The sequence below is a fragment of the Zalophus californianus genome, chromosome 1 (genome assembly GCF_009762305.2).
Source record: "Zalophus californianus isolate mZalCal1 chromosome 1, mZalCal1.pri.v2, whole genome shotgun sequence".
NCBI classification, from domain to species: Eukaryota; Metazoa; Chordata; class Mammalia; order Carnivora; family Otariidae; genus Zalophus; species Zalophus californianus.
In genome coordinates, this window is record NC_045595.1 from 70,292,670 (window position 1) to 70,320,635 (window position 27,966).

Here is a 27,966-nt window from a genome sequence, read left to right on the forward strand (position 1 = left end):
ACAGATTTGGGTCCAGATTAAGGGAGATAAGAGCACACAGCCAATAATATCCCCCAGGTCCTCTTCCTGAGTTTTAAAGCTATATTATTAACTTACAGGAAGTTGAGTAAGGAGAGTTGTTTCCCATCTCTGTTAATACAGGCCCTGTCTTGATACCACCACTTGGTTTTATCTTTCCTTTCAGTGAAAAACAGTACTTAAAAAATGTTTACTGTCTGTTAGAAAAAGCAAACTAGGATGCAGTAGGAGATACAGAGGGCTCTTTGAGGGGTGCACGCAAGGCTTCTGCTTCCTTTCTGGATACGTTTATGGATATTGGCCTCTACCAACTCTCTTCCTAACATGAGACCTTGTGCTAGGCCTGCCCCGAGTTTCTAAGGAACGTGTGGCTCCAATTTCATTGTGTATTTTCTGTACCCAAAGCCCACAGCCAGAACTGAAATGGGATCCTGGGTGTGACCAGAGTCCCCGAGCCTCAGTGCGTGTGTGAAGCCCTATGCATCCCAGAAGAACATGGCTGTTATAGCAACGTGCCTACCTTTGTCTCCTGAAAAAGGAACAAATGAGGGGATGCCTGGGAGGCTCAGTTGGTTAAGCGACCGACTCTTGATTTCAGCTCAGGTCATGATCTCAGGGTCGTGAGATCGAGCCCCATGTTGGGCTCTGCACTGGGCACGGAGCCTGCTCGGGATTCTCTCTCTTTCTCTCCTTCTCCCTCTGCCTCTGCTCATGTGCGCTCCCTCTCTCTCTCTCTCTGTCTCTCTCCCTCTTAAAAAAAAAAAAAAACAAATGAGCATCAAAGGGAAGTTCCACTCTTAGAAATAGCAATTTTTAAAAAAGATTCCTGTGGTATTTATCATCTCATTACTGAAGTGTAAGACTTTGTCTTGCTTTTTTATATATATATGAACAGTCAACAAATACTCATTCTACAGATATTTATGGAGCCCTGTTATGTGCTGAGCAGGGAACACTGCCCTCTTGGACTTTGCATTCTAGTGACCGTCGTGAAAGAGGAAAAGTAGCCGGGAGACCAAAGCCCTACTTAAGTATTTGTATTTGTGGGTCAAGCCTCAGGGAGAGAAAAGCAGTATCATCTTGCTAGCTTCACCTGTAGGACACAACCGTGAATTAGGGCCCGGAATTCAGTGGGCATTGAGTCTCTTGAGTTTCAGCCAGCACATGGAAGGCAGGGGATGGCAGGTTGCCTGGGGGCTCGCGTGGGCCAGTAGCCTTTTGGCTCCTTGGATGGTCGTTTCTGGAGGGCTGAACTCCACGGTCATTCCTGCATTTGTTTATTCATGGATGTTGTGCATTCCCTCCCCTCCTCCCCCCAGTCACCAGAAGCGAGTCTTTGAGACGGTGAGAAACATCAACCAGGTCGTCAAGCAGAGGTCTCTGACCCCATCCCCCATGAACATCCCCGGCTCCAACCAGTCCTCAGCCGTGAACTCCCTCCTGTCCAGCTGCGTCAGCACCCCCCGGTCCAGCTTCTATGGCAGTGACGTTGGCAACGTCGTCCTGGACAACAAGACCAACAGCATCATCCTGGAAGCAGAGTCAGCTGACCTGGGGTGAGCCAGCTGGGAGTTTGTAATCTTTGGGTTTGGGAGACAGGTAGTGTGGATCGAGGATAGGTTCGGACATCAGAAGAGGGGGGCTGACAAAGAATCGCCTGAAAAGCATAGACCTTTCGGTCTGTCATCTGTTTTGCTAGCCCTCTGAGTTTACACTCATTCTTGATTCTGCTATTTTCACCAGTGTAAGGAGGTATGATAGGAAGTCTGCTTTTCCGTCAAATGCTGAAGGGGAGGATGAATGAGTATTTTTTCTGTGATTAACCTTCACTGTTGGGCTACAGAATAGACATTCGTTTCAGGGACCCCTCTGTAGCTTGGGTGTTTGAAAGGCTGAGGAGGACTCAGGCTCTGTCTTGTGACCAGAATCTAGTTTGCTGCTAAAGGTGGGGTGCAGGGCCCCCTGCAGGTGCACATCACACCTCCTGTCCCTGCAGTGGGGCCTCCTCAGCGGGGGGGGGGGGGGGGGGGGGGGCGGGCAGTCCCTCTTTGTCCTGAAGCCCTCCACACATGCACGCACACACACATGACCTCAGCTGTGTTGTACAGCTTTTTTCTGTGACAATGAAATTGGTTCTTCTGACGGACTGGGTCAGAGGGGAAACAGCTTGATCAGAACAGCTCTTTCAATTCAAGAGGAAAGAGAAATGCCTCTTGAACCAGTGGCCCTTCTGGTAACTACGACCTGCAGCCTGAAGAAGTCGTCTTCCTGAGGGCTCAGGAGGGAGATGTTGCTAGGGACGGATTTTTTTACATAGTATGTGCCAATTTTCTTTGCACCTTAATGCTCTCCCCGCTACCCAGCAAGACACCCACCAGAGGAACTAGTTCTCCCGGGCAGGCATTTACCTCCCCATTTTTGCCTAAATTTCTGCTGCTTGCCTTGTTGGCTTCCCTAGCAAAAATCCTGCGGCCACCAGGAAACATGTCCACCCATGGCCACCTAGCAGTAAGGCCTCCCTCGCACCGTGCACCCTGCACTGCGCCCGCTGCAGGGTGCGCCACGCTCAGCCCCGTCTCCCTCCTCGCAGGAACGCTGAGCGGAGCAAGAAGCCCGGGACGCCGGGCACCCCGGGCTCCCACGACCTGGAGACGGCGCTGCGGCGGCTGTCCCTCCGCCGGGAGAACTACCTGTCGGAGCGGAGGTTCTTCGAGGAGGAGCAGGAGCGGAAGCTTAGGGAGCTGGCGGAGAAGGGCGAGCTGCTCAGCGGCTCCCTCACGCCCACGGAGAGCATCATGTCCCTCGGCACCCATTCGCGCTTCTCCGAGTTCACCGGCTTCTCGGGCATGTCCTTCAGCAGCCGCTCCTACCTGCCCGAGAAACTCCAGATCGTGAAGCCTCTGGAAGGTGATCCCCGGGGGCCTCGGCCCCTCTCGGCCCTCCTCGGCGACCGCCTGTGGTCCCTGATCCACCACCAGCAAGCGGGCAGCCTCTGTCACACCTACTCCTTTTTCTTCCGAGACAGCCTCCCGCGCTGCTGGTTTGAGTTCCTCTGACGGTGGCGCCCAGCCTGGGCTTCCATCTCCCGGGGCAGGTGTGGGAGTGTGCACGCAGGCCGACTCTCACCTCGGCCAGCTAGGCCAAAGGAAAGGAACGAGCGCCTTCACGCCAGTTCCCTGGTTCTCCTTCTTGTGCATCTAGAACCTTAGAAGTCAGCATCTTTTTGAGAGGCAGAGGTACTGCTACCGTACTAGAAAGTTAATTAGGTCATGCCTGGGGTCTGAGAAGCGCAGGGAATTATTGCTGTCACCTCTCAGAAACGTTGGTGTCAGGGAGGGGTGCAGAGCACATGCTAGAAGTTGTTTTTTTCAGGAACCACCTGAAAGCCATCTGCAGTTCATGGGCTCACATGTTTTGCTTCGATCTTCCAGTTAAAGAGAGTGCGGCTTTCTTCCAGTGCCCTGGGTTCTGAGCAAGATGCCCAGACCTCTACGGTCTGGGGACCGGGAAGGGGGTAGTCGCGGAGGCGAATGAGTTCTGTACCTCCTCAAGCCTGCCTTTCCCAGGGGTAGTTTACTTTTTAGTGCCAGGACACCCCAGATGGTTAAACTCCTGGAAAAATTCTTTTCTGTTTTTTGCTTTTTCTTCCAGGCATTATAAAATGTCTTCCTTTTACTTACCCACTTACCCTGTCAAGAGCCACCGAGGGTTTGTATTTTTCACTTTTGACTCCTTTAGTTTGGAAACCCATGTGAGTTTGAGAAGGTATTTTAGAATTCTGTATTACATTTCTGGTGCAAAGTCAAATCAGAATTTCTGTAAGGCTGTATTTCCTGTGTTAGACCTGTATTCTTAAGGAGTCATTGTAGACATATATTCTCAGTTACTCGTTCCCGCAATTTAATACCACAAATACACTGTTGATGGGTCATAGCTTTGCTCTCTGCCTAAAAAGAGTAGGATTCTTTTTACCCCAGAAGAACCTGTTTTCAACCCTTTGGGGGCAGTATTATCCCTGTTGAGAATGTGTGGTGTAAAATGAGGGTGTGCTTGTTAAAGACCCAAGACATGCTGGGTCCCGTAGCCTCCAGAGGAAGGAAGAGGGTGGGCTGACGTTCTTTCTTCATGATTATTTTTTAATTGTATTAATTTAGGCCCTTATTAGATTTCAGAAAAGGGATGGCTCGTTCTTTTTTTAATTGTTTATTCAGTTGTGAGCTTGGTGATTGTTTCCTGATCCATAATTATGTCTGTTTTTCTTTCAATAAAATCTTCCATTTCTGCAATTTTACTTTCTGCCTTTCTTTTCTTTTTTTCTCCTTTGTCTCTTCAAGCTCATTGGAATTTATCATCTCTATTTCGTCTGATTTCTGTATTTAACTTTGTGTTCCATTAGATCATCTAAGAATATGTCTTTGGATTCATTTTCCAAGCATATTACAGGAAGAGATTTTTAAAAATTTATTTCAACCAATTCGTCTTTTTTTCTTTTAATCTAATGACTTAGCGATATTTTTTGTGTTAATAGAATAAGAGGAAATCCCATGAGATTTGCTAGATCAGTTTCATCTAAAGTATCCTGCTCACCGGGAAGCTAAATCACCACCGTTAAGAAGTCATGTCATATCACTACGGACTGTGATGCATCCTCATGATAGCGATCCCTCGCCTCCATTTTGTAGTTCTCTGACTTCTCAGCAATTTCAGATACAACCAATATTTTCTTTCTTCCTTACCTCCACAATTTTTTTGTTTATTACTTTGTTTAATTTGACAAGATGGAGTGCTGACACAGAAGTCTGCCTGACACTGGATTCAGTGCAGCTCAAACTGTGGCAGTAGATAAGTTAGCCTTTTGAGCCCCGTTTCCCTTACTTGTGAGGTAAGGCTTACATCTGCCACACAAAATTGTGAGGAGTAAATGTGATTATGCCTGGTACCTAATAGGTGCTAATTAAAACTTAGGTTCCCCGCACTTGCCCTGTTCCAGCAGCTCAGGTCTAAAGGGTGGCCTTGCCAGTGTTGAGAACCTGAACCAGCATTGTGCTGGGGCCATGTTCTTATATCATCCTTTTCCATTGGCCCCTCAGAAGCTAATAGGATTCCCTTGATCTTCAGTGGCTCAGGCAAATGTACCTGGGGTGAGGTTTCTGGAGAGTGTTGGCTGGGATCATAGCAGATAGCCAATCTGGGTCTTCGTCTGTGTCTCCCTTACCTATTTAATGCATCTTGGGATCTGCTTGTTGGTGTCAGCCAAAATAGCTGGGCTTGGTGTTTAAGAAGATTAGCACTCTTGTCTCTTCATCTTACCTTAGGAGTTTTAAGCAGGCCAAGAGCAAACAAAACTTTTCAGACTGGAAGAGAGATGAATCCGGTAATATCCCCCCCGCCCCGTGATTAATTAAAACCAAAATGGTATTTCTCAGTAAGTTCATATGTAATTAGGGGAAAGCGTATACTTCTCAGCTAAGCTAGACATTGTCCAGCAGGTTAGTTCTAAACTTTTAAGCCCCGGATACTCCTCTGACATAAATGGATTTGGTTTTCTTCTCCTTTGATGATATCACAGCTTTTAGTTAGAACAGTGAGATGTGAAAGGAAAGCAAACAGGGAAAGGCGTGGTAATCATAACTGTTCCCTTCTGTCCCTGCCCTTGTTTCATAGAGCTTCATCTTGGTGCCAACTAGGAACGCAAAGCTTCCTCTTTCCCTGACCCCAGCCTCATTCTCGCATGGAGGGGAGGCAGGGGCTGGTAATGGGAGGTAGCGCTTAGTGCAGTGATTCTCTCCTTTTGTGCTTGACAAATAAAGGAAGCCAGGCCAGCGGGGTGGGGGTAGGGGGTGGTAGGGTGTAGAGATGGGAAAGAGGCAGCCAAGGCTGAATAAGATGCTGTTCCTATTTAATTTTTGATCTGTGCTCCATTTTGTATCAAAGACAGAACCTTAGGCAGCCAGGAGATCAGTAGGATTCCTACGTGGCAGTCCAGGCAGTGGCAGGGGGAGGGAGTGCGGTGTAGGCTGTTTTCCTTGGGTGCTGGACCCGGGAAACCCTCCTGGGGCCTTAGAACCAGTTGGGAACAGAAATGGTCTGAGCCCCACAGCCTGATATAACTCAATAACAGGGCTGTGGGGGCTTTCACCCATAGTCAACTTTTGCAGGACGGAAGACTGCAAAGGTATGGGGATTGTAAAAGCCAGCCGGGTGTGTTACTGGCCTGATTTCTGAGACACACACCCAGGAGGGCCCCTCACTGCTGGCCCAGAGAAGGTGTATATGGTTAAGAGGTTGGACACTGGAGTTTGGACAGCGTGGGTTTGAATCCTAGACTAGCCATTTATGAGCCATGCAACCTCTGGCAAGTTACCTGACCTCCCTGTGCTCAGTTTCCTCACCTGTAAAATGAGGACAACAGGGTTATCGTAATGATTGAGTGACTAAGTGTAGGCCTCTTAGAGGGGTGCCCGATACCTGGTTACTGCTCAGTAAAGGTTGGCTGTCCTACCTGAGTAAGGGATGCCCAAGGCGGGGGTAAAATCCAAGTACCATGCATCTTTCAGCATAATCTCTCCATTGTAATCTTGGCTCTGCGTGTTCAGGGAAGGCAGATAAGCCCATGTACTTCTGTAGCACCTTGAACTCCAAACAGCAAACCCCCTGTAGCCTCGTTTCTCTGTCGGGCCCATGCCCGGGGTGGGGAGAGATGAGGGCAGTCTGCTGAACAGAGGGAGGATGGAGGCCCATGGGACTGGTGTCTGGGCCCAGACCTCCAGCCTCCCTGACTTCTTTCCCAGGGCATGGTAAACACCTCCGCGCCCTTCGGAAGGGTGAGGACCTCTGGCACTTCCGGACATGGTTCTTCACTTGCCAGTGTCTGTCAACTTTCCCTTTCCTCCCCTTCCACAAGTAGAGGTGATGTGGCCACACCGTACGTAGGGATTTGTCATCATCCTCCTCAGACCAGCATGTGCGTCCCAAGCTGGATGTCACGGTGCCTTGTTAAGTCTTCTCCCCAGTGCAGTGTTTTTGCCAGGAATGTGCCTGGGCATCCAGTGAACACACGAATAGGGAGCTCATTATGGATCATGAATGGGGTTCTCCAGGGGTGGCTTGAGAAATCCCATTCGCCACAGTGTGTGTGCCTCCTGGCTGGCCTTGGACGGCCACCTAGAACTTCTACTGCCCACCATCGATGCTTCTCACTTAGTGTGGGTTCCCGGCTGGAGCACTGAGGTCCTTGCTTGTTTACAGGCCTGCGAACTTTGCAGGGGGGCAGGCGGTGTGAACTCACTCGAGGAGCCTGGCCTTCAGCGCCACCACTACTCAGGGACTTGGGAAAATTGTCTAACTTCAGGGAACCTCAGTCCCCTCATTGGGTGCTTCTGAGCTAGGAGTTGATGTAACACAAGCTGTTACACAGACCCGTTCGATACAGGGTAGCTTAAAAAAAAATGATCCTATGGCACCCCGGCCCCAGGATCCCATGAGCTGCCCTGAGCACGTCTGCCAAGCCCTGGTCGGTTCTGCACGCTGCTGCTTGCACGTGAGCTCCTCCGGATTCTCCAGAGATCCGAGAATAGAGGACCACAGCTCTAGGTCAGGGTTTCTCAGTCTCAGCCCTGCTGACACCTGGGGCCGGATCATTCTGTGGTGAGGGGGCTGCCCTGGGCATCATGGGGTGCAGCACCCCTGACTCTGCCCGCTCGGTGCCATTAGCACTCCCTCTTTCCCCACAGTGGTGACAACCAACAATGTCTCCGTTGGTTTACCAGATGTCCCGTGTGGGGCAGGATCATCCCTGGTTGAGAACCGCGGCTCTAGAAGCATCTGAGCACCTTGTGAGAGAACAGTATGTGATGCTCTTTTGTCGTACGGACCTCTTTATTACTGCGTTTCTTTTGCATGTAGAATATTTGCTATTTATATGCAGTAGATTCAGGTGAAGTAGGTTGTACTTGCGCACACTTAAAACTGGGACAGACCTCCAAGTGGGTGTCTGGGGACTTCCCTAAACATGTACTGGCAGCGTGTACAGCGTTTCTCTTTAAAGTGGATGTGAAATTGCCCACTTACAAAATGCCTTCAAGACTCGTTGGCTGGGATTGCCCTGGACGCTCCTTCCCGGCGGTGTGTTGGGGGCCGCGCACTGACTGGGCACACCAGAGGGTCGGGAGCTCCTGTTGAGGGGGTTCTCTGCATCTCACTCACGTTCCTGGACCGGTCCCTGACCCCAACACCTGCCACCATTTCCTTCTCTCTTCTCTTGACCCTGAGCTGCTGGCTCCTGGCATCCCTGGCTCCCCTCTCCAACAGGGCGGCCCAGAGGGGTTCTTGCCTGCCTGACAGAGGCCGCCCTTGGTAAACCAGCGGTAACCAGGAGGCATTTGTGTGGGAAGGCCCCTGCTTTCCCACGCCTGAGAACTGCTCTCAAAGTCTCTCTCTTAAGTGTAGGGTAGGCATTTGTGTGGCTAACTAATTCATCTGTAGATTGGGGACAGACGCCCAGCCTCACGGGCTGTCATCCCTGGGCCATGTGAGGTGTGAGAAGTGTCCTGAAGGGAAGAAAGGGTTGCTCTGGCAAATGGACTGGGCAGAATCCCAGGACACAGCAACAGACTGAAGGTTCTGAGGTGTCCCTCCGTAAATCTGCTTCTCAAGCCTGGTTTGCAAAGCATACTCATTCTTGGGATGCTTCTCTCTGTGAGCCGCCGCGATGCCCTCAAGGTCCTCGGGGACACACTCCGGTGTTATTACAGACCTTGCATGATGTCATCTGAGCCCCGGGGTCTGGTGTCACTGAGATCTCCTCTGCTTCAGACCTCTGTGTGGACTTACGTGCTCATCGATCACACCTGGCTAGCACCATTCCCTCTCCCAAACCTGCAGCGCCTTGGGGTTGCTGCCAGAAAACAGAAACCCTCATAAGTAAAGGAGGCGACAGTCATGCATGCGACTCTCATTTCCTTTTGCTTGTCTCATGTCGTGCGTCCCGGGGTCGGTTCCACATTGTCTTATGCTGCCTCAGCTTGGGTCTTTCCCTGTCCCCAGCCATGGGTGCTTGGCACAGAGTCAGTACCCAGACACCCCCTTGTTTTACTTGTCTTGCTTATCTTTCCCCTGCTCTTCCTACGTTGGTACGGTGTTGGGTTTGGGGATTGACCTCGCTTGACTAAAGTAGTTTGTCACCAAACATCCTTGCCCCACCAGGTGGCACTAGTCTTGCTTCGTAAAAAGATTTGTTTGGGATTCCCCGAATGGGTGGTCCTCCCAGGTGTGGCGAAGTATCAGCCCCTGTGGCACAGTGGCCCGTGGCCGGGACCGCTCTGCCAGCGTCCCTCCCAGAGTTCACCTGCCGGGCTCAGATCCTACCAGGGGTCGGGTTCCACACTTCGGGGGTGGTGACAGCCATCGGCTCAGGCCTCCATCCTAACCGTCTCTTCTCCCTGTCCCCCCTCCCTCTCTGCGCTTTCTCCTGCAAGGCTCTGCCACCCTTCACCACTGGCAGCAGCTGGCCCAGCCCCACCTCGGGGGCATCCTGGACCCCCGGCCTGGGGTGGTCACCAAGGGCTTCCGGACACTGGACGTTGACCTGGACGAAGTGTACTGCCTTAACGACTTTGAGGAAGACGACACAGGTGACCACATTTCCCTCCCGGGCCTAGCTACCTCCACGCCAGTTCAGCACCCAGAGACCTCAGGTGAGGGGTCCCGAGCACGCGTGACTGGCTCAGGCAGCAGAAGTTACCCGCGCCGGCCTCAGGCTTGCCCAGAGGAGATGCAGGAGCCGCCAGCGGCCGAGGAGGAGGAGGAGGAGGAGGAGGAGGGGTCTGGTGAGGGCACCTCGATAAGTCCTGTAAACCTGGCATCTTTACCGGAGGCCGAGTTCCGGGCCATTCTCACCTCTGTTCCGAGCACCATCCGTAGTGGCTCTCTGTCTGTAGCTTCCGCTCGTCTGTGTGGGTGATGATTAAAGCATTCCCATCACGCGGTTGTTTTTTAACGCAGAGTCCGATGCCCCCGTGGTGTAACGAATGGGTGTAGCTCCCTGCCCATCTTGGAGGTGCATGGCCCACCAGGGCTCCTGACCAGGGAGCAGGAAAGGCTGCTAAAAAGAAGTGGCTTGTTGCCCCCCACCCCGCCCCGCACGTCAGCTCCCCTGTTCCTGCTATGGGTCTCTCCCTGAGGCTGGGGGCAGGGGGGCAGGTTCCCGAGTCCCGCAGTGATTTCCAAACTGAGCTGAGCAGAGTTGGGCATTTTAAGGGGAAATCAGGAGTGCTGGATCGCTCAAGAGAGTGAAGGAGAGAATCTGTTACCTCTGAGGAGTGTCGAAATAGGAAGAAGCCCAGAAAGTGTTCAGGATTTCAGACAACACTGGGATAGATCGGCCTTTTCACATTTCTAACTTCAATCAAGGTATATGCATTTTCTTTCCAGCTTACACATGTGTTCAAAGTGGAGTTTTCCCAAAGTGTTTTAGCAATACTCCTTAACTCCAACAAACCCAAGGAGTATGTCAGTAAGCTTTTCCAGAGACAGGACCCCAGATGAATCAGGGGAAGAGCTCTAGCCGATCACCCACCCCTGCTACCCCATTAAAGATGGGATCATGAGTTTGCAGAATTACACCCTAGGTGTCACTGGGGTGAAATGGTTTGGGCTTGGGGCCCTGGGACCACAAAGGTTATGTGGTTACCACTTGCCTCAGACTTCCTGGGTCCCCCGGCTGCAGTGCTGAGAAGACAAGGAAGCTCTCTCGTGGGATCAGGGCAGAGACGCAGAAAAAGATGAATTCACCCAGTGCTGTCATGCTGATGGCATCTCGGAGTCACTAGACTTGAGGAGAGGACACGCATCTTTGTGATTCTTATCTTTCGTTCATGAAGGCCGCAACACTCCGGTGAAGGACAGGGCAGGAGAGAGCTGAGGTGCATGAGGGCGCCTCCCAGCCTAAGTTCGGATGCCTGTGGGAAGGGACTTTATTTGGGGCCAACTTTTCTTTTTTCTTTGACGTAAACTTTAGAGATACCACCAAGTAAAAAGGATTGGTTTAGCACATAAGCTTACGGTTTGTTGATTTATTTTTTAGCAATTAAGTTACCAGATTAAGCTTGCAAGTGAGTGAAAATATGTTTTATTTAATATCTTTCACACTTAAAGGGAAACCAGCTGTGGTATCGTTACTTCCCTTTGTTCTCGGCACCACTGTCCTTCTGGAAGGCAGACAGTGGTACGGGAAACACAGTGTCTGCTGAGTTTTGTGACTGAAAGGGTAGGAATCATGTCAAGTGTGATGACCCCTCCCTGCAGTCCTACAGGTGGACCAGAAGGTGAATGCTATAAGTTTAAAGTAGCACCATTAGGTGTGTCTTCAAAAAGTTGTACAGAAGGAATAAAACTCATCAGTCAAGTCAGCTAAGAACTTCCCTCAGAGGTCAGAGGGAGAGACCAATTATGACATAAATCCTGACCACTTTCCTTACCATAAACAAAGACATATTTATTGCTTCTTCCCTCCTTCCTCAAAACCTGCAGCAAATTCATCTTGGCAACTTGGAGGAGAGGCACACCCATCTAGAGTTGAAGCTTAGAGGAGCCCCAGGTTGGAAGTATGTGATCAAAAAGAGTTCTGTAGATTGCTGAAGGTAACTTAGGAAGGGCCTGATCATTTAAGACAAGAGTTCTTTTGGGCTCGTTCTAGGTCAGACTTGTTAAAAGCTCAGCACAGAGGGGATCGGTGTGAACAGTGATTTGGCTCTTTTTTTTTTCCTATTGGGAGTAACAGGACCCTTTTGATTACTGGAAGGTAAGAAACATGTCACTCTAAGTAAATCACCCCTGAGACCCATAATAGTGCATAGATATGCACTATGTACATAATCCTGGAGTCACAGGTAAATAGACAAGCTTCAGCAGGGAGGACGGGGGCATTGTCTGTCTTGGGATTTGTATCCAGGCTGGTCTGGTCCGCCTCAGTCCACCCTTGATGTTTAGGCTTTTCTCTTGCCAGATAGCACATTCCCAGAAGCTGCCATCTGGGAATACTGTGTAGGGAGGAACTTTGAAGACAGAAAAAGGTTTAGCCTTTTTTCTTGCAACTGACACTCTGGGAGGAAACTGGGGAGACTTGAATATTAGGCGCTTTTGTCTAGAACCTGTTAGCTCATGGAGAAAAAGTTCTGAGTACTGAAAAAAAAAGTCCATATATTTTAATGTATTATATCATTATTTGCTGATTTTTATAATCCCATGTCTTAAAAAGCACGACTCCTTGTTTCTATATTTGTAAATAATTTAGATGATTAAAATGGATTTTTTAAAAACAACTTTTAGATTATAGTTTTACTTTTCAGTGACTTTTACATACTAACTCACATAGAAAGGGCAATTTATCAGAAGTAGTCATGATCTTGTACTGTCCATGTTCTGAAGTTTAGGTATTTATGCGGAGGGAAGAGCCAGCATGTGGGGAAGGATTAAGATCAGTGTTTTAAAGTCATACAGTTACGTTAGTAGATGGTTGGTTGGACAGTTTAGTTGGGTTATCGTGGACGCCGGGATCCTTACAGGGGAGAAGGAAGTAGGATTAGAGCAACATAGAAGAAAGCAAAGGTCCGTTTATTTTCATACTCATACCTATGAGGGCCACTCGCGGGGGTGGGGCGGGGGGCGGAAGTGCCTGAAAACAGGCTCCTAGCAATCACAGCTGCCTGTCTGGCAGTGGCCCCACAGTGGAGCTGTGTCATTGGGGCTAAGGTGCAAAAGTAGGTGTTGAAGGCAAAAATCACATTTGGTCAAATAGCCCTTGAAAAATCCCCTGAAGCTGCAGCACATGGACCTGTTCCCCGCGCCCCCCCCCCCCCCCCCCCCCCCCCGCCAAGCCCACTGGCAAAGGCCAGGAATTAGCTTCTTTTATAGCATCCTTACTTGATACATAGGTCCAGGTTCTGTTCAGGAGTGGCTACTGAGCAAGGCAAGAGAAGGAAGAGCTTGTGGAGGAAAGGAGCCAGAGGGCCAGTGGGGCCGGCAGAGTATTTCTCCAGCGCCTGTGTGGGCCAGGAGCGGGTTGGAGCAGAGCCCTACTGCCATGTCCTGTACTTTCTGCTGTCCCAGGACCCCAAGTGGGTCCTGAGGGAGAGTGGGCCGTGAGGGCCTGATGGGTCTGGAAGGAAAGCCCGATCCCTCTGATTCATAGACCCTCAGGTGTAGGAGAGGTTCATATTTGTCTCCACGGAGAGTTGACCACGCAGTCCCGCTCTGATGGGAAGACTTTCCAACCCAGCCCTCGTTCTAGAGTGGTTACAGGAGTTCGGTCCTTGTGCACAGGGCAGATGGTCTGCTCACACCCACCTGTGTTAGGCGATGCTAAGGAAGCCCCCATGCCCTTGCCTCAGGATACCTATAAAACCAGAGCAAAACAGGCCAACCGAAACCTGGAAGTGGAAAAATGAATGAAGAGAGGTCATTGGCTCCTCCCAAACCAACAGCTGGAGTCAACCCTGCTGACAATGTCCTGAACAAAAGCCCCCTTTTTGGGAGCGCTCTCTTGATGGCATCCTCACCTCTGAAAACCAAAGGAGGGCCCTCCTGTGCTCTAGGAGCACCCCTGTGGACCACTGAGGAGTGTGCTCCAGCAGCAGACACTTCTCAGTGGAGGAGGGAGCGCTGGGATGGGGTGAGGGGGTCCAGCGGCACCGCCTAGAGGCTGGTGGGGGAAGCGCGCTCCTGAACTGGCTTGGAAAGCACTTAGCGGGGCAGTGACAGGCACCCCGCCCCCCCCACAACGTGATTACTCTTTGAACAAAAAGTAACGAAGTCATTAGAAGCTAGTCGAAAGGTCAAAACAAAAAGACAAGAAAAGGTATGGATGGTCTTAGTTCAAGCCACGCCTTTAAACTGGATGGACAGTGGCTTCTCTTTTCAGTGGGTTTGGTTTGGCTTGGATATAAAAGGCCGGCCCGTGGGTACCACTGTTGATGTGGTGGCAGCTTCCGGAACTGGTGGGGGAAGGGAAGGGGGTGGGGAGAAGATATGTGTGCGTGTGTGCGTGTGTGCGTGTGTGTGCGTGCGTGTGTGTGTGTGTGTGTCAGCTAATGAGTTCGTAGAAATGGCAAAGCAGATCCAAATGGTGTGACCGCAGCTTCACCCTAAGTGTTCAAGTTAAGAAAAGGAAATTGTCCGGCATTCTGTTCATTTCACATGGATTTGACCGCTTCCCGTGAAAAGCGGTAAGAGACTCTGGAAACGTGTTCAGTGCATCACAAAGTCCTCTTTTTCCAAGATTTGGATTGGTGTTTGTAATTTTGACTTTTAAGAAGTTATTTATGTTAGCAAAAACATGGCTTGGGGGTGTGGTGTGGCCAGGTTTCTCCGTCCTCAGAGGGCCCCTTTGAAGCAGCCTCGTACAGGTGTGTATTTCACAACTCCCCTTAGAAACCTCTGGGAGCAGGCATGCTCTTTGGCATCTGTGTGGGTTCACGTGGGGGCTCTTTGAAGGACTGGGTGCCACGATGGCCTTTAGAGGGGCGAGTTTCTGTTCTCCCCAGCATGTTAAGTTACCAGCCTGCCTGTGGATGGGGGATGGAAAGTGCCATTGGGATTGACTGAAATGCATGAGTTGGTATATACCAATCACATCACTTGGGTGGGAGAGGCTGGTAGAGTCTTGGTCGGGCTTCAGGTCCCCACCAGAGCAACCCCACCTTGTCTGTGCTCCTTGTCTCTCCTCACAACTAGAGCAGGGGGCCCTGGGGAGAGCAGTGGGCTTTCCTGCCCATCTCCTCTGGAGGCCCGAGCATCCCACTGAGCAGCGATCACCCAGATCTGCACAGCACACTTGCAGATAACCTCCAGTATAGTCTCAGGGCCATCCAGGGAGGAAGCCCCAGCTCACTGGAGACTGTGGGCCCTCTCAGGGCACCCCCGTGACTGGCTGCAGCAGCAGGATCCCAAGCACCCAGTTTCCAGTCAGTACCAGGCACCCTGTGCCCCCCAGAGGAGCACAGCCCTTGTGCATTTACCAAGTGCACCTGAGCCAGGCAGAAAGCACACAGGGTCAGATCAGAGAGCAAGTGAGCAGGGTGACCCTTGTCCGTCGAAAGCCCTCCTATGCCCCACCTGCACCTAGCTGAAGGGATGTGCCTGCAGGCGGCCTGTATTCAGAAAAAAAAAAAAAATGTGCGCGCTAGCCACCTGTATGTAGTTCACCAACTCAGAAGATCTTGAATAATCAAGGAATAACTAAGTTTATAGGTTCTCTTTGATAGATTCGGAGTTTGTACCAGTGTCAGAACCTGGTGGAAAAGGAACAGATAAAAATAATAAAATTTTAAAAAACTTAAAAAATGTAGGATTAGGGGATGCTTGATGGAAGCCCTTTCCAGTGTGAATACTCTAACCCGTTTAATACTCTCTCCTTGCAACACTGTGGGGCCACCATAGTCCGGGGGATTGAAGTAGGAAGTCAGAGCATTAAATCCAAGAAACCCCGTCCCTTGGAGGCCCTGAGTGGGCAGCAGGAGGAGACCACACAGCACATGAGGCAGGGCTTTGGTGCACTGTGGGGACGGGGGACTTGAGTAGGGAGCCCTCACCACGAGCTTCCTGTCTCTGCTGAGGAGAAGGCATCCTGTGCATCTTGCTTGGAGAAATTGCTCTCCTGCAGGCAGGGCTTTAGGAATTAGCCCGTAGCTGCTGGGCAGTGAGCACAGGGGGCCTGGGGCGACTCACTGTCTCTGTATTGTGTCCCAAGGAAGGGAAGCACCGCAGCAGCCCGGCAGGCAATGGTGACACGCAGAGAGCTGGCGGGGCCAGGCGTCCCAGTGGTATTGCGGAGGGGCCGAACCTCTGACTTGGCGCTCTTGATTCCTGTTGATCTTCCTATCCGTGGCTTCTGGGGAATGATGACTTCTGAATTTTAGCAGCCTTTTCCTATCCCCAAAACCCATTTGCGTCAGATGGGTTTTGCTTCTGCTAATGCCACCGCGTCTCTAAAATGTCCATCTCGTGCTACCTGTTGCACTCAAAGATCCCATGTGTGATGGGGTGGAGGAGGAGTGGGCCTTTGGGACCTTTTGATTCGATATTCTGGCCATGTATTGAAAGGGGCTACACTCCTCTAATTTTAAATCCAGCCTTGCCTTTGATTTAAGTTTCACTCTTTCCACTGTTTTGTCTTAGTTACCTCTCTTTACTGCCTTTTTCTCCCCCCCCCCGCCAAATAACCCCTCATGCTGGTTATTTGGGATGCTTCTCTCAGGCCTTTTGTTACTTTTGTTGCTAGACCTTATTGCAGTCAGAGAATCGTGATTGTTCGGTTGCCTTTTCTTCATAGCTTATTCCATTTTTGTTTTGTTTGCAGCAGTTTTCCAGTTGCCTGAGTCCCTAAGCCATCCCATTTATTGGTTGAGAAAGATTCATAAAGGCTGTTTTCATGTGTGTTTTTTTCCCCCTTCCTGCTGTGCCCGGCGCTCCCTGTGGTTGAGAGTTTGCTCTGGTGGCCAGGGTGCTGGCTGCCACGCCAGGGACTACGGGCACCTGCCTGGATCCAGAGAGATGGGTTGGACCATAGTAATCGGGGCAAAGCAGTCTTACATTGCACCTCTAGTCGCTGCCACCATTTTTGTGCTCTGCCTTTGTCCTGCCTGCCTTCAGTTTGCCTGTCTCGGACATTTTTTGTTTCATCTGGTTGCTGGGTTTTGTTTTTGTTTTTGTTTTTGTTTTTTAAAGACACAGTTGGCTGTGTGTGGATCTGTAGGTTTAGGGCACCAGTCTCTTCTGTTTTGTTTTCCTTTTCCTTTTTTGTAAAATCCAAGAGAAAAATTGCCATAATGAGCTAGAAGATTCTAGTTCACAGCCTTCTGAATCTTCAGAGTGCTCATGGCATCTGAGAACCAAATGTGTTTCCCCCAAGAGGTCTCTGGGGGCTGAACTGCTGCAGGGGGGGGGGGTGGGGGGGGTGGGTGGGGTTGTCCCAATACCTCACTGTGCATGCTATTCAGAGCAGCATCTTTCCCCCCCTTTTTTCCTTTTTTTCTTTTCTTTCTTTTTTTTTTGCATTTGAGTTATGAATGAGGGTGATCTCTACAATCATGATGTCTCCCGTAGACTATCTCACTCCTTACTTTACCGTTTGCCAGCTTCTTGATGCATAGTCTTAACGCTTCTGTGATTTACTTTGCTCCAAATCATAGTCTTCAGCTGCCTGAACAACAGCTCTTTAGAGCTTTAAAAGGAAATAAATTGAGGACAGCTTGTGGCTGTCTTATTTTCTTTAGAAATCAGACATTCCAGAGATGCCAAGGAAGTGGCCTGGGGGACAGGGGCTGTATGCACTAGAGTGCATCAGACCACACCTGATCCTAGGGCTGAAAACAGCCCCGGGCTCTGGGAGTCTTACCCCCTGTTGCTGAGGCAGCTGAGGCCCCATCTCCCACCCTGCCCATCACCGACAGACAGTAGTGGAGCCAGCTTCCCCAAGCCCCTTTTCGTGTACTCTGGAAAGGGAGCCATGCGAGCCTTGCCCAGTTTCCAGGTGGCAAGGCCCCTCCCCACCCCCCACCTCTCCCCTCTTCTTGGCAGAACTTGGCACCTGTTTGCCAGTGAAAAGGGTGAAGCACCACAAGAAGGAAGCCGATTCTGACCCCTGAGGAGGGAAACCAAATTACCCCCAAGGGCTCATTAGCTCCTCAAACTGGATCCACTACTGGCCAAAGAACACTGATGGGGAACCTTGTCTGGATTGGGTCGGAAGCTGGAATTCGATGCACTGCATGCCAGTGCTCAAAAGTGTGGTTATTTTTGAAAGACCACCTTCGATCCAGAACATTTGCATTACACCTTCCTTGCCCAGATCCAGTTAACAAGGTAGCTCATTGCTTCTTACGTCCGTTGAGAGCCATGCTGGAATTTGACTTTTCTCATGGGTTTACTTGGATGCAAGGAATATGTTTTGTTCCCCTCCCAATGTAGCGCACCACCCTGGGAAGTGCATGTCACAGACCAACTCCACCTTCACCTTCACCACATGCCGCATCCTGCATCCTTCAGACGAGCTCACACGGGTCACGCCAAGGTAAGGGACCCAGGCCCCGGGGTGGGTAAGGATGCGGTGAAGTTGGGGCACTCCCCGCAAGACTCGCTGTCAAGGAAAGTCAAGTAGAGAGGCTCATTCGAAACCAACTCTGGCCAGCTGAGGTATCCTGTAGCACTTGCTGTCTGTCACCTGTTTGGGGTCCCATCTTTCCTCTTGACTTGAGGCCCCTGTTGATTCAGATCCACCACAGAGACAGACCTGGACCTACCTATAGTTGCCTTTTTCATTGGCCACGGAAGATTCTTAGGTCCGTCCTTAACCAGCTGAAGCTGACAGTACCACAGGCGGTAAGGCCAAGGTTGCTGGCATTTTGTCCCCAAGTTTGTCAGTAGAGCATGGAGTTCCTTCACAGAATGGAGTTACTGAGCCCTGTGGAAGCCCCTGGTGCCTCTGGAATAGACCGCAGGAACCATGCACCACAGCCGCATGATAATGACTGAAATGATAAAACCCGAAGACTGAACCGTGTGCCCAGCACGGTCCGTTTCCCTTTGGTGCCTTCAAGAAGTGATAGAGGTTGGCACCATCTGGCAAGAGGACTTGGATGGCGTGGGGTGGTCCGCTTGGCTTCCAGTGGAAGGGCAAAATGGTGAAGTGGCCCCCTCAGCTGTTTCTGGTGCAGTCGAGCAAGATGCTGGGGTGAATGGCAGGTAACGCAGAAAGGGAGGGAGGTGAGCAGGGCCCCCGGAGGGAGCAGCCGCCCCAGGGAGCCCCTTAAACTATGAATAATTCTCCACAGGTCATGTGAGGAGGACGACGAAGCGGCCCTATGCCCTGTTGAGCTGAGAGGAGATGTAGGGCAGAGAGTGAGCCCACAGGCGAGGCAGGGGGTGAGCACACTGTCAGCGGTGCCTGCCCGGGCAGGGCCTCCTGGAAGGAGCTGTGTGTGCACGCGTGGCCGCCACTAACCCAGGACTTAGGCGTGGATGTGTCTCTGTGGTTGTGCCTGGCTAACGTGGCCTTGACAGTGGATACCCCTAACCCCTCTAAATGCTCAGTTGAGCCGAGTGCCAGCACTAATACGGGCCTAACGGAAGTTCTCAGCAGAAAGGGAATCTAAACGTTAGCTTGTCTTCTCTGTCTCCTTCCTGCCTCTGGAGAAGCCGGCATCCCCCTCCCCCTCCCCCACCCCCAGCCCCCCCGAGCACCCCCCAGGGCTCTGCGTTGGAAGAGCTCTGTGTTTTCATCGTGTGATAGAGCTTCCCCTGGGAGAGGCTAGTGCCCAGTGCTCTCCTGCCTGAAGCCATAGGACGCCAACCAGCACACCTGTCCCCATCTCTTGTCAGGGACGGCAAAGGCCTGGGCAGTCAGTAGCGAGAGAAGGCTTTTTGTGTGAGTTTGAAGGAGCGGCTGCCTGACACAAAATCACAGATCTCCCCAAGAATGGCCCTGTAAACAAGATTTTTTGAGTCCAGGCTGTTCTTGTCCTCTGTTGCTGTAGCCCAGTTTTGTCGAATCCCACCTGTGCCTTTTGAAGAACCCACTTTTTAACCTTAGGAATCTGCTGTGGCTTCTAATCTCGTGTTTCTCTGAGTGCTCCTGCCCCACCAGCATCCCCACCCCTGAGCTTGCATGAGGTGGACCTGTTCCGGGTTTCTCGCCCTGTGCTGACCAGCCAGTGGCAAGGAACCAAAGGATGCCTTAGCTCGAACTTGCTTGTGACCTTCCCTCCCATGGCGGGAGGCCCCTTCCTGCCCGTTCCCCTGGTTGGTGTCTTGCCCCAGGTATCTGGCCCTCCCCCTGCCAGGCTGGGGACAGAGGGTCCCCCAGCTCTTGGGGATTGCCCAGCTGGCTGCTCCAAAGGGCACGTGCAGCCCCTGCCATGTCCTTGGGTGGGTAGCAGGGCAGGGCTCACAAGACTATAAGGGGAAGGGTATGCTGCTTTGCCCTTGGCGGTTCATCCAGCAGCCACGAAGGGTCTTTGTGCCTGTGTGGCCTCCCAGCCCCATCCCTGTACCAGCTGTTAAGAGAGGGCCTTTCCTGTTTTTTAAGCAGACAGCAATGCCTTTGCCCCTGCAGCACCAGTTGAACTATTTTGTCATAACTCCCGTTACTGTGGGACCCCAGCTTCTGGAACATACTGGGTCCTCAGCCAGCCTGGCAGGAGTAGATGAAGGAATCTTCCTGCTTTCCTTCGATGACGCACGTTTCATACATCCCATGAGCCTTTTCTAGATCGCGCCACAGATAGAGGCCTGATGACACATGACGTGGCTGCCGCTGACCCCACATCTCCACCCCCTGAGGTGGACTCAGCAACCATGGGAGGAGGACGAAGGGGTAGCGTGGCACGGAGGGAAGTCTACAGTGGGAGTCAGGAGGCTGGGGTCTGCTGCTGACGTGATGCATGCCGTCAGCCTCTGCCCTCCCCCGCCCCCCCATCACCCAAGGGTCCTACCTGCTGGGGCCATTCCTGAGATGAGCTGTCAGATCTCATAGTCCTGGTTAACTTCTTGCCTCAGGGAAGTAGTCATTAGGAAGGAACGCTGAAATTTGAGTACATTTGGTAGGGAAAGGAAGCCTGTCTCCTGAGGGGCTCCCCCCAACCCCTATCCCTGAGGCCTGAGCCCTCAGACTTGGGCTCAAATCCTGGGTCTTTCAGTTAATAGATGAGTGTGACATTGACTAGCCACCTAACCTCCGAGTCTGACTTGCTTCACCTGCAAAGGGGACAGTTATCCCTGCCCTCTGGGGCCGAGACAAGGGAATCAACGTGCAGCTTGTCAACTTTAAACCATGCCCCCATGCAAGGGAACCTAGGGCCCTCTTGGGTAGGAGGGAGGAACAGACAGGGAAGGAGGCATCTGGGGAGCCTGGGCTGGGGGAGCCCTCCCTGCACCCCAGCAGGAGACTGGCCGCAAACCTTTCCGGGTGCTTGTGGGCTTTTGCTGACAAATGACCTCTTGTCTTTCCTTGTCAGCCTTAACTCGGCTCCAACTCCAGCTTGTGGCAGCGCCAGTCACTTGAAGTCCACGCCGGTGGCCACCCCATGCACTCCACGGAGACTGAGCCTGGCTGAATCCTTCACTAACATCCGTGAGTCCACGACCACCATGAGCACGTCTCTGGGGCTGGTGTGGCTGCTGAAGGAGCGGGGCATTTCCGCGGCCGTGTATGATCCTCAGAGCTGGGACAGGGCCGGCCGGGGCTCCCTCCTGCACTCCTACACCCCCAGGATGGCTGTGATCCCCTCCACCCCACCCAACTCGCCTATGCAGACGCCCACGTCCTCCCCGCCCTCCTTTGAGTTCAAGTGCACGAGCCCTCCCTATGACAACTTCCTGGCCTCCAAGCCGGCCAGCTCCATCCTGAGGGAAGTGAGGGAGAAGAAGAACGTCCGGAGCAGTGAGAGCCAGACAGACGTGTCTGTCTCCAACCTCAACCTCGTGGACAAAGTCAGGAGGTTTGGCGTGGCCAAAGTGGTGAACTCAGGGCGAGCCCACGTCCCCACCTTGACTGAGGATCAGGGACCTCTCCTCTGTGGGCCTGCAGGCCCCGCCCAGGCCCTCGTCCCTGGCGGCCTGGTCCCCGAGGGCCTGCCCCTCGGGTGCCCCGCTGTCACCAGGGCCATGGGCGGACTGCAGCTCAACAGCGGCATCCGGAGGAACCGCAGCTTCCCCACCATGGTGGGGTCCAGCATGCAGATGAAAGCCCCTGTGACTCTCACCTCGGGCATCTTGATGGGTGCTAAGCTCCCCAAACAAACTAGCTTACGGTGAGGAGGGGAGGGGGGTCCTTCCCCTGGAGGAGACCAGGCTTGCTCCTGCCTCCCTCTCTTCCCTGCCCGCCCCCCCCCCCCCCCCCCCCCCCCCCCCCGCCATGAGCACTCCCTCTTTCCTCCTCCGTCCCTCCCCTCTGGAGCTAGACAAATCAACCTCGTGCCTAATGGGGGAAGAGTGGAGACTTTGTAAAGTGTACATAGGACTTGCGGACCTTGTATCCACCTGCCCTTTCTCCCCATCGTGCGGGAGGGGCCCCAGCATCATCCCTGCTCTTACCGGGACTGCACCTGTGCTAGCCCGAGGGCAGGGGGGTGGCCGGGTGTCCTGTTCGCCTCCTCCTCTCCTTCAAGAAGCACTGAAACTCCCAAGGGTGTTCTTATCCCATGGATAGGAAACCCGTGAATCCGCGGCTGGCTCCCGGTGCCGCATGTGGTGAGCTGGCACGCGGCCCGGGGTGGGGGGGCGAGGCCTCTGCCGGCTGGTGTCGCTGGGTGGGCACAGCGGGAGCCTCTGTCTGCGGCCACTGCAGCCACCGAGCAGCTGATGTCGCTTCCAGGATGGCAGGGCTGTTCTTCCTTCTCTGCCTCCAGACCTTCCCTCCTCTGCTTCAGTGGAGAGTCACTTCTTTTCTGAGGTGTGACTTTTTCTTTCCACGCCTTCAACCCAAATCACCCTTCGATGTCCTGTCCCTGGTCGTCAGGCCAGAGGTATGGCCTGAAAGAATGTATCGACACTCCCGCTGTGTTCTGTGTGAGGTCTTATTTTTTCCATTTTTTTATAGGCAGGGAAGTAATGGTACTAGATGGAAAGTCACAGTCTCTGTTCTCTCTGTGGCTCTGGGCCACGGAAATAGGTTTCACGCATGCCCGGTGGCTAGTGAGATAGCAGTGGAGTTTGGGGACCCAGGGTCACAAACCAAATTAAGACCAGACCCAAGACAATTTTCACAATAGGATGAAAAGGAACGGGGTGGCGGGGGGAGGGCGGGCAGGGGAAAAAGGCGTGGATGGAATGTGTCAGTGGGAAAAGTAAACAGAACCACCCACCTAATGCAATACCAGACTGGTTCACGAGAGCAGTGCGGCTTGGGCATCCTGTTGGTTCCGGTCCTCGCTGCGGCGTCCGAGGCTGGCCCGTGTGCTGGCACGGATGTGGTCTCCACGCACACAGTCGGTGCCCCCACAGCTTGCTCTCGTGTTTCAGGACAGAGTGGTCACAACAAGATGTTCTCCCCCACCCGCTCCCCCCAAAACCTTGGTCTCCGTGTGCCCACTCTTTATCCCTAGGAAATCAAATAGAGGTGCTCATGGGAAGAACCAGAAATGAACGGGGGAGCCTGGTCCTGTTGCTGTCACTGACCGTTTTGAACTTTTATTTATTGTGTGTGTGTGTGTGTGCTGTTCTCTCCAGCCCTGGTCACAGTGTGTCTGTGGCCTTCCACTCCAAGCAGGTAACTTATTTATTCCTACCTGAGGGCTGCACTGCCCGGCACAGTGCTCCCTGGTCCTTTGTTCCGGGTGACATCGTATGCAGATGAAATTGTCACGTTGCCATCCCTGTTCCCCGACCCCCCTCCCACCCCCGCAAAAATGTGTCCAGCCGAGTGTAAACGTGCCCACTGAAGACTCTTTGAGAATGTCTCAAAGGAGCAAGCTTCAGTCCCACCCTTTTAGATTATTTATTCTCAGAACATGAGGGGGTTGGTTCATTATTTTCAGTTCCCCTTGTGGTTGTATGTGTGCACTCACTGCAAGGAAATTCTTTGTATTTGAATGTATTTTAAGGCAGTAGGTAGAATAACAAAGGCATATGGAAACCACGAACTGAACGGACCACTATATGTATTCAGAAAGGAGCTACCCATCACCACAAAGGAAGTACCAGTGTAAAAAATCAGCAATTCGGAGGTTGCAGTATTTAGTATAGTTCATGATCAACCTTGTGCAACCACTACCAACAGAGTGTGTTGTTATGCATCAAAAAAACCGATACAATTTTATTCTCTAATGAATATCAATAAAAGAAGTTCAAGTGATGGAAACCACACGGGGATTCTGGCTCGTGTTTCATTTTTGTCTTTTTCATTTATGTGAGTCGTAAAGCTATTCAGCTCTTCTGGAAGAGTAAATGTCCCTTAGACACCTGTCCAGTTGGAATCCAAAGATCTTCCCTACTTTTCAGGGCTGTGCCCTGTTCCACCATGCATACATACCCACGGTGAATACATTCACACTCCTGTGGACCAGTGCCCTATGGCGACACATGGAGTTCCTTCTGGCCTTTTCTAACACAACACTGTAACGAAAAATGTTGGCATGTATTTGATCTTTCACATATGTGAGCACATCTCACAGTTACCAGATTGCCCTCCACAGAGTTGTGTTAAGAAAGTTTTGAGGGGCATCTGGAGTGGCTCAGTCAGCTAAGCATCTGACTCTTGATTCAGCTCAGGTCGTGATCTCAGGGCTGTGGGATCGAGCCCCACATCAGGCTCCATGCTCAGCGCAGAGTCTGCTTAGGATTCTTTCTCCCCTCACCCTCTGCCCCTCCTCCCCACTCCTCTGAAATAAAATCTTTAAAAAATGTTTTTTGAAAACCAAGGACAGTGGGGGAGTAGTCAGAAAATTGAGAGAAAAAGGATCAAACTTACTCTGCCACCTCCGTCTGTGGACACGGTGAAATTATGCAGACAAACTGTAGTGGATGGTGGCAGCATGGATTTTTAATCAGGCGCTACCATTAGGTCATGATGTGACCGTGGGCGAGCCACTTACGGTCTTCTGGGGCCTCTTAACCTGCAGGATGTGACTAGTAATACCCCTTAGGGTGAATCCATTGAGTAAGTTTGTCTTGATCTACTGTGTGCCAGGCCCTGTTCTAGGTAGTGGGGGTCGAAGTAGCTTCTGCTCTTGTGGAGTGTACATACAATCTGTTACTGGGAGAAAGATGGCACCTAACACGGCATGATGAGGGCCAGGCAGAGAATTCTAGCGGCATGTTGTGAGGGCGTGGGTGGCAGTCAGGGAAGGCCTCTCCAGGGAGGTGGCACTTGAGATAACTGTGTGAGAGCTGGCACAAGACCACGCGGGCAGAGAGCAACCATGGCAAAGGCACAAAGGCCGGAAAAGCGTTTGGTGTGTTTGAGGAGCGGAAAGAAGATGCACCTGCTGGGAGAGAAGGGGAGCACGGTGGTGGCCGGGAAGCCAGGGCACTCACCCCATGGTCCCTCTGATCCCTATGCTTCCCAGCCACTGTGCAGGGGACAAGGCACACAATTAGTTCTGGCCTGTGGGCTGTGAGCAGAGAGATCCGTGCCTGACTCTCCATGCCCCTCCCTTCCCCTGAAGCGCAGGTGGAAATGGGGTGACATGTTGGTGCAGCCTCCATCACCCTGGGTTGCCCAGGAACCACGTGGGCCAGACTCCCCGCCAACCCATATTTTGCACGTGATCTGAAGGAGAAACAAACTTGTTAAGCCAGTGAGATTCTTGGGCCGGGCATCAGAGTCCAGGGTAGGACCCAGGCATCTGTGTTTTACCAAACCCTTCTGGTGATTCTGGGGCTAAAGTTTGAGAACCACTGTGCTGGGTCAGGTGGTGTTGGGGTGAGAGTCTTGCTATGGGAGGAAGGGTTTTCCCTCCACAGTCTCTCCCAGTCCCGGAAACTTGAGATGGCCAGACAGCTGCGGCCCATCTTACTTGAAGGGAAGAGGCAGAGTGAGGGGTTTATCTGCCCAACTGGGGCCAGGAAAGGCTTAGAGACAGGTGACTCTGGATCTGGACTTCAAGGATGGGCAGGATTTGCCCCGTGGGGGGAGGCATTTCAAGCAGAGGGTGAAGATGTAGGGGAGGAATGGGAAAAGCATCCTAGCATAATGCATTCCTCTAAGCCCTTCCTTACAGTAGCCTGGTACCTTATAAATGGAGAAGGGGCAATAGAGTTAGGAAAACCACCATTTTGTAGCCATAAGACTAACTCATCTTGACAACGATGGACGCCAAAACCATAGGGTTGGGAGAGAGTGTGTTAGATAGCAGGAGATAGTTACACACATATCTTCCTGTAGAATGTTTATTAACTTGCAAAGGGGGAGAAGGTACCTTTGCAGTGGAGAAACCGGTCATGCATCACTTCCAACAAGTCATTAAACTTTACCCAAATGAGACAAACTGATAGGAGTACCTCCCGATGTGATGTACTGGGAAGGACACATCACTTCTGTGCTCTTCTGCCAAAATTGCAAAACCTGAATCATGAGGTTGACAAATTGACTAACCCAGATTGAGGACATTTTATAAAACAAGGTACCTGTTGCCTTTAAAAATGCCGATGTCATGAAAGAAAGACCAAGAACCTATATCAGAATAAAGGAGAATGAAGAGACAACTAATGCAATTCGTGGTTTTGTACTGAAAAACAGGCTCTAAAAGATATTTGGATGATCAGAGAAATTTGAATATTGAACACATTTAAAAAATACTGTGTCAATGTTAAATTTCATTGAATTCAGTTGTACTGTCACTATGTAAAAGCTTGTCCTATTTCTTAGGCGATACTAGCTAAAGAATTAAGATAGAGAGGCTTGAAATCTGTCTGCAAGTCATTTTCAGATGTTTCTGGCTGGCTCAGTTGGTAGAACATGCAAGTCTTGATCTTGGGGTTGTGTTCAAGCCCCATGTTGGGCATAGAGCTTAATTTTAAAAGATTTGGGGCACCTGGGTGTCTCAGTCGGTTAAGGGTCCAACTCCCAGTTTTAGCTCAGGTCATGGTCTCCTGGTTGTGAGATCAAGCCCTGTGTCAGGCTCCATGCTCAGCACAGTCTGCTTCAGATTCTCTCTTCCTCTCCTTCCGCTCCTCTCCCTGCTTGCTCTCTCCTTCTCAAAATATTTTTTTAAATGCAAGAAAAAGAACCCTTAAAACGTAGGAAGCACCCTAATACCATTAGGTCTTGTAAACCGTAAGAATAAAATGCATTCTTCTGTCTCATGGCTGTGGCATGTGGCAGGAGGGATGCTTGGGGCGGCTTGTTTCTTCCTCCCTATTCTGTGTTAAATTTCTTCATGTACATCCTGAACCCTACCCCCAGCCCAGGGAGCTCAACCAGAAGGCACCAGGGCCCAAGGGGAAGTTCTCAAAGAGGCAGGTGATGGGACCAGGAAACAAAGATGTCAAATTCTTGGTATTTTTAATTATGAGTACAGAAAAAGCTGAGTAAATGTTTTAAGATCAAAAGATTCAGGGGGCGCCTGAGTGGCTCAGTTGGTTAAGCATCTGCCTTAGCCTCAGGTCATGATCTTGGGGTCCTGGGATCGAGCCCCGTGTCCTTCAGCAGAGTCTGCTTCTCTCTCCCTCTCCCTCCCTCTACTCCTCCCCACCGCTCATGCTCTCTCAAATAAAAATCTTAAAAAAAAAAAAATCCAAGATTTGAGATGAAACCTACTGAGTCAGTTTCCCTTTTTACTGCTTATTGCCCCTCTGCTACGCCAGTGGCCCAGCAGCTCCTTCAAGCCGGTACATGAATGAATACTGTTGGACAGGTCTCCGACCCACAACTAACATGGGGGTCCTTCACCTTCCCGGACTCTGGGCCAACTCTAGGGTCTTGGGAGAAGCCCTGGAGGAGGCTGAAGATCCAAGTACAGATGAACTAGTTTCACAGAGCGGGGGCAAGAAAGTGAAGATATTCCAGAATACCACCCCTCCTCACCCCTACTTAGGCAATGACCACACAAAAATAGAAATGGCAAGTGGGTCTCCACAGAGAGATGCCCAGGGGATCACCAAGTATCTGCTACCAGACAGATGTAGGACTCACTTCTAACCATTGCCTGGGAGCAGCAAGGCAGGTATGCCCCAGGGGCCCTTTCCAACAAGGGGAGGAAAGTAGACCCATGCCTCCCCAAAGCTTGTATGAGTGCTGTCACCCCGAACTTAGATTCATCTGAGGAGAAGTCTGTGGAGGTGGAAAGTTATTCTGATGACCTAAATGGAATGGAACTTTAGAAAATTAATTTTTTGCTCATGTGGGCTCCTGGCTGGCAAACATATCCTGGGAGGATTTATTTTTTGTAGCCGGTAGAGGGCACTTTAAGACAGCAGAAGACCTGAAAGAATCTACCCTGAGGATCCAATCCTGAA

General features: G+C 51.5%; 1 protein-coding gene across 14 annotated transcripts in view; it reads left to right on the forward strand.

Annotated features, from left to right (window-relative positions):
• Positions 1–23,880, forward strand: part of TRAK1 (trafficking kinesin protein 1) — a 175,142-nt gene extending 151,262 nt beyond the window's left edge. For 8 of the 14 annotated variants that reach the window (XM_035725653.1, XM_027582461.2, XM_035725581.1 and 5 more), the window contains 5 exons: positions 1,338–1,574; positions 2,609–2,925; positions 9,495–9,845; positions 17,983–18,085; positions 21,027–23,880. In XM_035725653.1, coding sequence (XP_035581546.1) covers positions 1,338–1,574; positions 2,609–2,925; positions 9,495–9,845; positions 17,983–18,085; positions 21,027–21,825 — 1,807 coding nt within the window. In that variant the 3' untranslated portion in view covers positions 21,826–23,880. Of the gene's footprint in view, positions 1–1,337; positions 1,575–2,608; positions 4,305–9,494; positions 12,336–17,982; positions 18,086–21,026 lie in introns of those variants that run through there. The other 6 variants (XM_027582457.2, XM_027582464.2, XM_027582459.2 and 3 more) reach the window with 4 other exon arrangements.
• The last annotated feature ends 4,086 nt before the right edge of the window (positions 23,881–27,966 follow it).